A 12403-nucleotide genomic window follows, 5' to 3' on the forward strand; every position below is an offset into this window, starting at 1 on the left:
GGCCGACTGCACATTTCCTATCTTCACAATAAAAGCCCTGCTTCATGCTGCCTGCGCTAACAAAATAAGAGTCTCGGAAAGCTGGCGTGCACAAGTGATGTGCACGCCAGCTTTCTGAGGGATCGCTTGTGCACGCCAGTTTTCCGAGACTCTGTATTTAGTTAGCGCAGGCAGCATGAAGCAGGGCTTTTATTGTGAAGATAGGAAATGTGCAGTCGGCCTTTAGAGTTTTGACGGAAGGTACGGCGCGAGAGTCTGTTGAAATAAAAAGTGTTTCTCGCCTTCCTCTCGGTCATATTTTCATAATAATGATCTTGCAGCAGCCAGCGTCATCTCACAAGACCCTCCGGTACCGTGAATGTCATTTAAGTGACGTCTTGGTGAAGATTGATGATCACTAATTTTTAGGTCTATTTTTTTTTAAAAGCCTGACACACCCCCCCGCGGTCGACTGGTAGCTCGCGATCGACGTAATGGGCACCCCTGGTGTAAAAACAGAGATGAAGAGCGGAACTAATGTGTAGTGAAGTAGTTGCCCGTAGGTCCCTTTTTAGGTGTGGGTATTTCCTCCCCCTCCCCTCAGAGGAAACTTGGGAAGTTCGTGTCTTCACTCTTCTTAAACATTGCCTGTGTTTTCCAGGTTAGTAATGTTATGTAATATCTCAAATGTAAATGTTTGATGATTGACAATTCAAATTTAATATGGTTCAGCGACAGAGATTGATGTTTTAGTGCCTTTAGACTCTATATTACTACAGTATGTTAGCATCTAGCTAGCTCTTCTATGCGTGTGGGTCAGTTGAGAGCATTGAACCCTTTTTATGCCAACCGAAGAGCACTGCAGTGTGTATATATAGTGCTGTGTTGTAGAGAAAATACTCTTCTATCTCTATCTCACACAAGGTCATATTATAATCTGTGTAAATATGTTATTGTTGTTTCTTATATGTGTAAATAAATAACTGCCCATAGGCAGTTTGGTTACTGCTCAGGCTCTGACAACCCCGCCCTCCATGAGTCACCGCTGTCTTGCGGGCAGGTCTTGGTTGACCAAAGGCTAGGGGATGGACTACCCTGACAGAAAACCCCAGGTCACCCTTGAGCAAGGTGTAGCACCTGGTAGCCTCACTCCTCAGGGTTACGACGTGTTTACCGCTGCCTTGTGGTTAAGGTCTTGGTTGACCAAAGGCTAACTAAGGGAGTAAACCCCGAAGACTAATCACAGCGTCTGGGTGAGGCTGAACATCCTGGCAGTTCCAATCATGTTACTGTCACAAGGTCTGTGGTGGACCATGCCAGTCAGAGCATAGCGACATACTCTACCCAAGAGCAGAGATAGACAAACCTATTATCTGGTCAGTCGCTGCAACGAGTCGTGGAATCAGTCTGTCTCGGCCTGGCCTTTCCCCTGAGAAACCTCGATTCGCCAAGTTTGTGCTGTTAATTCACCCAAAAGCTAGCAGTACTTGAAACCTTTTGCAAGCAGTTTTATGTGTAAATTGATAATGAACTGAGTGATGTGGATACATTCTGTTTGACACCAGGTATACTTCCCAAGGACATTCCATGTCTAAATTACACCTCCCCATTTGTAAAAGAGTCTATTACTCAAGATGTTTCTGTAACAACACTGTATAGAAATGTGAATGTACAGAAGTATATACCATTATAATAGCTCTTGTGCTATGGAGAATATATGTTTTGAGAATGTAATATTACATTTAGAAAATAATAATTATTGTGGATTATAGGAAAAATATATAATGTGTAATAAAGAGAGGAAACTTGGGAAGCTTTAAGGATTGTTCGTGTCTTCACTCTTCTTCAACATTGCCTGTGTTTTCCGGGGGTTAGAGTATGAACACAAGCTTTTGTCCACTGAACTCATACACCTGTGAGACCTGTAACATAACCAAATATTAACATTGCTGTATGTATACTTTTGACCCGGCAGATTTGGTCACATTTTTAGGAGACCCATAATAAATCATGACGGTTTTTTGTGACCAACAAGTATGTGCTTCAATCACTCTATCACAAAACAAATAACAGTTGTAGACATTATTGGAAACTCAAGACAAGTGTGACATCACGATCTTTACAAGTGTATGTAAACTTTTGATCGTGACCGTCTTTTTTAATCTGGGGTAGTCTTCATTATTTGTGGCTGACCTGATGGTTGTATCTTCTGCAAGAGGTTCCACACGGAGGTCTTCTTCTCCTGGGTTGAAGAGCTCAGGGTCTCCTGGTCCAGCAACTTTAGGAGTGCATTCAGCTCACTCACCAACACCTCCATTGCTGCAACGAGGTCAAAAGGTCAGGGTGTCATCAGAGAGAGTAAAGGTCGGGGTACAATGTCCAAACAAGCCCTAATAGATGGATGTCTCTTTGCTGTTGCTCTGTATTTCCCTTTTCTGACCATCACTCCCCTCCTTTGATGGACCCCAGACTCAACAATAACAATACAAGCATCGAGTGACAGGACACATGGTTCCTCATTAAAGCAGAACAAACAGGAACTGAAGACACCAAAACCCTAAAACAAAAAACCAACCAGTAACATCTTCATGCAGCAGCTCAGAAACACGTCTGGCTCGCGCTGACAGAAAAAAAAAGCAGACTCTAATCAAATGGTGAGAAGGAAAATCAAAAGCTTTGACTTTATGTTGACAGAACTATGAGAGGGTGACAAAAACAACATATTAGAGAGCAAATTTACGAGGCAGCCGCTAAGCTTTTCTTTGTAGAGACCTGATCTTTATCCTAGAGGTGGGAGATTTGAAGGCATGTGCGCACACAAGCCAAGAGTTGGATCCTGTTTGAAATGAACAACTTTGAAGAGTCAGATAACAAAGCGGTCACATCATATGTTGATTTGAGATGCTCCCACTCCCTGAAAATCGAGCCAGATTTTCATGAACCCTTATTTTAAGGATCCCTTGCATTCCATTGTACTCGTCATTGTGGTTGGTTGTCATAGCGACAGCACAACACAAAAAAATGTTCGGTCCAGTGAATAACGCAAAAATAAAACGAATACAGATGTGGTTTACACAGAGCATTGTCTGGTGATGATACAGGTCAAGATACTCTCCCAATAATAAGTCTTTGTTGTTTTCATTTTGCCTGCAGCAATATCACATTAGGCGTCAATTAGAACCACATGTAGAAACATAATTTGGTACACCATTCTTTTGCGATATGACACCAAAGCTGTTTAGGAAACAATGCACCTCTTGCTACATGGACATGAGACATCTTCCAACATTATACTGTAAAGTTCTATAGCCAAAATGTACAACAGCAAACAGAATCCATCCATCCATTTTCTACCGCTTATTCCCTTTTGGGGTGCACGCCCCGCGACCCAAATGTACCATATTTTCCGCACTATAAGGCGCACCTAAAAACCTCTAATTTTCTCAAAAGCTGACAGTGCGCCTTATAATCCGGGGCGCCTTATAAATGCTGTTTATTCATTTTGGATGTGAACGACGACGTTAGAACGCTGGTTTGTAATCTATTAATAAAGTTTGACTGACCTATCTGACTGTTTTGTTGACATTCCCTTTAGCGCAGCTCCATCTAATGCAGACCTGGGCAAAGTAAGGCGCGTTCAGCTTTTCAAACCGGCCCGCTGGACATTCCCAAATTATTTTTTTTAGATCTTTAAGATGGAAAGTGTAGCTGCAATTATGATGTGCAATGATGTTTTCCAATGACCGTAAGTCTTGAACTATACAAAGTATTTTAATGCTTGGAATGTGCGCTTATGGATGATATTCTAGTTACTATGGTAATGAAATTAGTTGCTATGGTCATCTAATTAGTTACTATGGTCATCTACGTCACAGCAGCTCAGACAAGGCACCAAGCATTGTGAGCGAGAAGTGTTTCCACAGACGGGGAAGGAGATTTTCACAACAAAGTTCGAAAGCTTAGTGATATATAACACAATAGAAACGACTTTATTGATCCCTGGGGGAAATTCAGAAAATAACAGATGAATCAGATTTTAGGTGGGTTTATTTTGTATACTTTGCGTTCATGTTTCATTATTTGTTGCATGTTTGTTTTGTTTCACTTGTCGATCGAAAGGGGGTGTGATGTTCATGTGTTGTCAAGATTCGGTGTTTTATCCTTCATAGAAAAACAAAATTCCATTGGTTTTTTAAGGCGATCTGTCATAACGTTTTTAGCATTCAATCAGACATTATTGTGAGGTTTTTCATTAGTGTTCCTAAAAATCAGATACACCGGATCCCAGACACATTTTTTTCTCTAAATGTGGCCCCCGAGTCAAAATAATTGCCCAGGTCTGATCTAATGGATGCATAACGTAACCCCAGCCTCTACTGTAACGTCTATTCTATGCGCCTTATAATGTGGTGCGCCTTATATATGAACAAAGTTTTAAAATAGGCCATTCATTGAAGGTGCGCCTTATAATCCGGCGCGCCTTATAGTACAGATAATGCGGTACTCATCTGACGGGCAGACCTCCCCCAAGGCTGAACTAAAAAAAGTGGATAAAAGGTGTTGCAGTTTCTGCAATCAGCAGCATGTGCTCTGACAGGAACAAGGCAGTCATTGAAAATGAATGGCAAGACACATGTTTGATGATAATTCAATTAAAAATTAATGGGTTTTTGCCCGTTATATGCTAATCGTCTTCAATGTTTAATGAAGCATACCGTATTTTTCGGACTATAAGTTGCAGTTTTTTTTCATAGTTTGGCCGGGGGTGCGACTTATACTCAGGAGCGACTTATGTGTGAGATTATTAACACATTACCGTAAAATATCCAATAATATTATTTAGAAGAGACACCGATGAAGAAGATTTCATGGGATTTATCGATTAGGAGTGACAGATTGTTTGGTAAATGTATAGCATGTTCTATATGTTATAGTTATTTGAATGACTCTTACCATAATATGTTACGTTAACATACCAGGAACCTACTCAGTTGGTTATTTATGCATCATATAACGTACACTTATTCAGCCTGTTGTTCACTGTTCTTTATTTATTTTAAATTGCCTTTCAAATGTCTATTCTTGGTGTTCGATTTTATCAAATTAATTTCCCCCAAAAAGGCGACTTATGCTCCAGTGCGACTTATATATGTTTTTTCCCTTCTTTATTATGCATTTTCGGCATGTGCGACTTATACTCCAGAGTGACTTATACTCCGAAAAATACGGTTGTTACTCTATGTAGTTTTAGGTCACAAACAATAAACCAAAGAGTGTCATACCTGAAACCAGAGATGTGCCGAGTTAAATAATTAATAATATTATACATTTAAAACTACTTGGTGATAAATCTAACAAGAGTACGAAAAAACAACAACGAAGAAGCAGCTGCAGGCTAAAGTTGATACCATCTGGTAAAAATGCCCCTTAATCCCCACAGCTGCTGGACAACCTGCTGCACTGGCAAATGTGTGTTGGAATTCCAGTGTTATCCAATGTGATTCCAGAACCAAGCATGTGCTCCAAAAACCAAACCACAATTCTGTGTCCTTTTCATTGCTTTTCATTCAACACTGTCGTGTGCTAGCTTGCAATTTTCCACTCCTATAAAACCCCTCGCAACTTGTTGACAACTGGTTGAGCTCCAACATCTCCATCACACCCAAACCCTCCACAAGTTCTTTTCTTCCTGCTCCATTTTCAGCATCCGACTACATTGGTTAGACCTGCTGAACCATGCATCTTGTTGGGGTCAGCCATCGGACAGTCGCTCAGCCAGAAAAGTCTTTGTTGGGCGGCCGGCCATATGGTCACAAGACTTGTTTCACCAGTCACACACAAACACATGCAGTCTTAAGGTGTTTCAATCGAGACGTTCAGTGGATATTGAAAAGGGTCAGCTTTGTGAATGTGGAGAATGTGTATATTAGTTACATTACAGTACAACCATGTGTTATGTATGCATGTTTTTTGTCAATGCTGTGACAGTAAACTGTAACCTGACTCTCGCCAGATCCTTGTATTTCGCTGAGCTCCACACAAGGATCTGGGACTTCCCAATAGGAGATGCATTTCAGAAGGCATGGCCTTGTTAAAAAAAAAAACGCTAGTCCGTTATCTTGAATAACATGCTACGTCAACCACTCACATCGAAATCAACCCGTGACACTGATGAGAGCGACGCCGGGAAATCCAAAACAGAACAGCCGACATATTGGATAACGACAGAGCAAAAAGTTAAAAAATGCCTTCAAAACCGTTCTCTGTTCATTTTTTAAAGAATTAATATTCGATAAATTCGACAAAACAGTTGCAATCACTCTTGAATCAACATTGTGATTAATGTTGATTGAAAACTAAACTTGGGATATAAATAATAATGGAAGTATAATTGTTTGTATACATAGTATATAATTGGTGCAAAGGGCTCCAATTACTCCAGTACTCTGGAATGCCCTCCCGGTAAAAGTTCGAGATGCTACCTCAGTAGAAGCATTTAAGTCTCACCTTAAAACTCATCTGTATACTCTAGCCTTTAAATAGACCTCCTTTTTAGACCAGTTGATCTGCCGCTTCTTTTCTTTCTCCTATGTCCCCCCCTCCCTTGTGGAGGGGGTCCGGTCCGATGACCATGGATGAAGTACTGGCTGTCCAGAGTCGAGACCCAGGATGGACCGCTCGTCGGGACCCAGGATGGACCGCTCGCCTGTATCGGTTGGGGACATCTCTACGCTGCTGATCCGCCTCCGCTTGAGATGGTCTCCTGTGGACGGGACTCTCGCTGCTGTCTTGGATCCGCTTGAACTGAACTCTCGCGGCTGTGTTGGAGCCACTATGGATTGAACTTTCACAGTATCATGTTAGACCCGCTCAACATCCATTGCTTTCGGTCCCCTAGAGGGGGGGGGTTGCCCACATCTGAGGTCCTCTCCAAGGTTTCCATTAGTCAGCATTGTCACTGGCGTCCCACTGGATGTGAATTCTCCCTGCCCACTGGGTGTGAGTTTTCCTTGCCCTTTTGTGGGTTCTTCCGAGGATGTTGTAGTCGTAATGATTTGTGCAGTCCTTTGAGACATTTGTGATTTGGGGCTATATAAATAAACATTGATTTAATACGTGTGCAAGGATATTTCACATGCCTTTACTGTATATATAATAGCAACTCATGTTGTGTATAATGGGTATTCACAATATGTTGTGCAAAGGACATTTCAAAATTTTTCGGAAGTTTATATTTATTTTGTACTTGACATTGCTTATAGGGTTAGGCGCAATAAGTTTTCAACTTCAGCCTAAACCTGGGGTCGCCAGGTAGCCCGCAAGGACCAGATGGGTCGCCCGCTGGCCGTTTTTTTTTTTTTTTTTTTAATGAATTTATTAATCATTCCAACAAAACAATACACAACAACACCATAACAATGCAATCCAATTCCAAAACCAAACCCAACCCAGCAACATTCAGAATAGCAATAAACAGAGCAATTGAGGACACACAAACATGACAAGGTACAATCTAAAAGTAGTGAAACAAAAATGAATATTATCAATATTAGTAACAATTTCAAAATAGCAGTGATTAAAAACCCCTAATGGATATTATCATTAAAAACATTTGCACAAAAAAAAAAAAAAAGAGCAATAGTGTCACAGTGGCTTACACTTGCATCGCATCTCATAAGCTTGACAACACACTGTGTCCAATATTTTACACAAAGATACAATAAGTCATATTTTGGTTCATTTAATGGTTCATTTTGGATCATTTAATTAAAGTTTTTTTTCGTGTTTTCTCCTCTTTTAAACCGTTCAATTAAGTGTTTTTTTCATCATTTATCCTCTACAAAAAAACCTTCTGTAAAAGGAAAAAAAATGTACAACGGAATGACAGACAGAAATACCCATTTATATATATATATATATATATATATATATATATATAGCTTTATTTATTTAGCTATTCTTGTTTGAATCACACTTACATGTAACTTACAAATGACTATATATATATATATATATATATATATATATATATATATATATATATATATATATGTATAACACTTAAATCAGTACCCAAGAAGTAGCTCTTGGTTTCAAAAAAGTTGGTGACCCCTGGCCTAAACCCTTTCGGTCTGCAACGTTTTTTCATTTTTCATTTTATGTATGTATAACTGTTTGTTTGTTGACCGAAGAACAATAAACTTGAAACTTGAAACAAAAGCAGAATCAATGTCAGCACACGACTCCTCACTGCGTGCAGCCTTTGTTGTTGAATCAAACAGTCGCTTCGGCGCCACGTCACATTTATGAAATCCCGCCCGGCGATCCTAATTGGTTCATTATTTTTTGCGATCTTTACAGGAGTTTGCATTGCCTTCGAGCCCAGATCCTTGTGTGGAGCTCAGAGAACTACAAGGATCTGGCGAGAGTCAGGTTAAGTAAACTGCTCTTACTCAGACATTTTTTTTCCTGAGGTGGGTCTTCCTCAGGGTCAAACAATGGCCCATCAATGTTCCGATCAAACAGCGCAGCTGCAGTAGCAGTTTGTTGTACTTCTTATTGACAAGCATTTCCTCCAATTGTACTAAAACCCCACTTGTACTCTCCGTGAAGTTGGCACGAGGAATTGATTCATGCACGGATCTCCCACTTTGACCCTTTTCATTACGACCCGACTCACTGTGCGAGGAGTCAATGCTTGGCCAAGTGAACGCTGTCACTTTGCCAAAGATTCCAGCTGTTTAGATTCAGGCTCTGGAGTGAAACTGTGCTTCCCCTAACCTTGGAGACAAAACTGTGAGTCAGAGGATTACAAATTACAGTCAGCGCTAAATCAGCTCTAGCAAGCACATACTGGCGATGCCTTGACACAAAACTGAAAAACATTTCTGTATACTCGGACAAGAGATTAATAAGCTCCGATTTAATAAATGCTGACATATGTCACAGAGTTTGCCCAAAATGAGAATTAAGTTGTTTACCTGCTCCAAAAACATGCACCTGGGGATAGGTTGATTGGCAACACTATCAATCAATCAATCAAAGTTTATTTATATAGCCCTGAATCACAAGTGCCTCAAAGGGTTGCACAAACCACAACGACATCCTCGGTAGGGCCCACATAAGTGCAAGGAAAAACTCACCCCAGTGGGACGTCGACCATGATGACTATGAGAAACCTTGGAGAGGACCACATATGTGGGCAACCCCCTCCCCCTAGAAGACCGAAAGCAATGGATGTTGAGCGGATCTAACATGAAATTGTGAAAGTCCAATCCATAGTGGATCTAACGTAACCGTGAGAATCAAGTCCAAAGTGGATCCAATATAGTAGCGAGAGTCCCATCCAAAGTGGAGCCAGCAGGAAACCATTCCAAGCGGAGGCAGATCAGCAGCACAGAGATGACCCCAACCGATACACAGGCGAGCTGTTCATCTTGAGTCCTGACTCTGGACGAGCGGTCCATCCTGGGTCCCGATTTTGGACAGCCAGTACTACCTCCATGGCCACCGGACCGGACCGGACCCCTTCCACAAGGGACAGGGGGACATAGGAGAAAAAGAAAAAGAAACGGCAGATCAACTGGTCTAAAATGGGGGTCTATTTAAATTGGCCCTAGAGTGTGAATGTGAGTGCGAATGTTGTCTGTCTATCTGTGCTGGCCCTGTGATGAGTTAGCGACTTGTCCAGGGTGTACGCCGCCTTCCGCCCGAACGCAGCTGAGACAGGCTCCAGCACCCCGCGCGACCCCAAAAAAGGGACAAGCGGTAGAAAATGGATGGAAGTTCTATTTGACACGTGAGGCACAAAGGACCACCTTTAAATCCAAAATCATGCTTTTAAAATCACGGCATCACGCATATCTAAAACAACAGATGATCATTTAAGTTGACCTACTCAGTGGCTTAGTGGTCAGAGTGTCCGCCCTGAGATCAGTAGGTTGTGGGTTCAAACCCCGGCCGAGTCATACCGTCCATCCATCCATCCATTTTCTACCGCTTATTCCCTTTGGGGTCGCGGGGGGCGCTGGTGCCTATCTCAGCTACAATCGGGCGGAAGGCGGGGTACACCCTGGACAAGTCGCCACCTCATTGCAGGGCCAACACAGATAGACAGACAACATTCACACTCACATTCACACAATAGTGCCAATTTAGTTTTGCCAATCAACCTGTGACATGCACCGAGTCATACCAAAGACTATTAAAATGGGACCCATTACCTCCCTGCTTGGCACTCAGCATCAAGGTTTGGAATTGGGGGTTAAATCACCAAAAATGATTCCCGGGCGTGGCACCGCTGCTCCCCACTGCTCCCCTCACCCCCCAGGGGGTGGAAAAAGGAGATAGGTCAAATGCAGAGGACAAATTTCACCACACCTAGTGTGAGTGTGACAATCATTGGTACTGGGGCGGTGTAGCTCGGTTGGTAGAGCGGCCGTGCCAGCAACTTGAGGGTTGCAGGTTCGATTCCCGCTTCCGCCATCCTAGTCACTGCCGTTGTGTCCTTGGGCAAGACACTTTACCCACCTGCTCCCAGTGCCACCCACACTGGTTTAAATGTAACTTAGATATTGGGTTTCACTATGTAAAGCGCTTTGAGTCACTAGAGAAAAGCGCTATATAAATATAATTCACTTCACTTTAACTTTAAGTTTGCAGTTGTTCAGCAGTGCTATGTTTGCCTTTCAATAAGAAGGAAACTAAATCAAACTCGAGGTTTCTTATTAAAGCTTAACTTTTACCACCCTTGACTGGGGATGATTCAAAAACCTAAAACGCCGCAAATGAAAACATGAGCTTTTTAATAGCTTCGTTCCTTCAAATGGTGACTTCCTGTCACTTGGCTGACAATTGCTGGTAAACACTACACACATTCCTCACCTTGTCAATAGTGCGAGCCTCTGCAAAGTGCAGCCTGTGGGTGAAGATGCATGCGTAGACGTTTTGTTCCAGACGCTACACAAACTACATGGATGAGGGGGAGAGATGTGCGGACTGATTGGGAATTAGAATCCTGTCAGCAAACAGCGCACCTGTGCCAACATGTCCATCCAACGCTTGATATGAAAAATAATCCGACTTTAGCTGTTTTTCCTCCCTCCTTAATGAGATTTGCTGAGTCTGCCCCGCTGACACACACTCACACATAAACAACTTTTGTCCGGGGTGACAGTTAAGTCATTCAGCAGCCACCCTGTTTCACAATATTGTTGAGCACATTCCAACTAATTAAAGAGGAATGTGATGTCAACCAAGACTCTCCAGAGTCAAAAACTACAGCATTACAAAATAACCCAAGGGGCCGAACTGTTTCTTCACCGATTCCACCGAGCGTACGGTCTGGTTAAGATGACGAAAGCAAATGTTTATTACATGTCCGGTGGGTACTGAAACAACTGTTCCGTACCGCATGACATTTTGGCAACCATGACATTTTGGAATTTCAGTATCAAAGATACTGAAATTCCACGACATAGTGGAATTGCAAACAGCTAAGATTATACACAAAGCAAACTATAACCTGCTTCCCAAGAATATACAACAATTCTTCTCAACAAAAGAAGAGAAATATAATCTTAGAGAAAAATGTAATTTAAAACATTTGTATGCACGTACAACACTTAAGACCTTCAGTATATCAGTATGTGGAATTAAATTATGGAATGGATCAAGCAAAGCAATCAAACAATGTACTAATATGATCCACTTCAAGAAACTCTTCAAACTGGAAGTGTTAACAAAGTACAAAAATGAAGAACCATGATAAACATTCTGATTTTACTCACTCATTCATTCTCAAAATAATCTGATTTATCTCATCGTATGGATTAAAATTTCAGCAATTATTTATTTATTCATTTATTCGTATTGTGATTACTTATTACTTATGGAGTATACATTGTGAATACCATGAGAACAGGAAGTGAACAAAAGTTTTAGCAACTGTTATGTAAAGAAAAGGGGTAGGATTAAATAAGCTCTGCTTCTTCCTCCTCCTTTTCGAACATGTTGGAAAAAGAAACTGGAAATTGTGATGTTTCATGTTGTATGCTTGCATGTTCGAAATAAACTATAACTCAAACTCAAACTCAAACTCAAACCTCACAAAAGCGAATGGAAGCTCTAAGATTCAGATGCCATCTTTTCATTGGTTGAAAGAGATCTGTCACTTCAGTGTGACAACAGGACTGGAATGTGAAGAACACAAAACAGACCTATTGACAAAAAAATGTCGCTCCTTTGTTCTTTTTGGCACTTTAACTCAGGCCTTTCAAACGTTATTGTGCTTAGGTAACTGTAGGGCACAATCAACTAATTTGCATTTAAATGCAGTCACTTGCTGTGTCTTCTTTGAATTCCCTGGTTCACATTTCACATGCACGTTGTGTTCAAGGTAAAGTGGGAACTGCACATTTTTTTT

General features: G+C 41.4%; 1 protein-coding gene across 7 annotated transcripts in view; it reads right to left on the minus strand.

Annotated features, from left to right (window-relative positions):
• Positions 1-12403, minus strand: part of afap1l1a (actin filament associated protein 1-like 1a) — a 105411-nt gene that overhangs the window by 33623 nt on the left and 59385 nt on the right. For 5 of the 7 annotated variants that reach the window (XM_061901847.1, XM_061901843.1, XM_061901845.1 and 2 more), the window contains one exon: positions 2173-2298. In XM_061901847.1, coding sequence (XP_061757831.1) covers positions 2173-2298 — 126 coding nt within the window. Of the gene's footprint in view, positions 1-2172; positions 2299-10863; positions 11124-12403 lie in introns of those variants that run through there. The other 2 variants (XM_061901849.1, XM_061901846.1) reach the window with 1 other exon arrangement.

The sequence above is a fragment of the Nerophis ophidion genome, linkage group LG05, assembly GCF_033978795.1.
Source record: "Nerophis ophidion isolate RoL-2023_Sa linkage group LG05, RoL_Noph_v1.0, whole genome shotgun sequence".
In the NCBI taxonomy this organism is placed as follows: domain Eukaryota; kingdom Metazoa; phylum Chordata; class Actinopteri; order Syngnathiformes; family Syngnathidae; genus Nerophis; species Nerophis ophidion.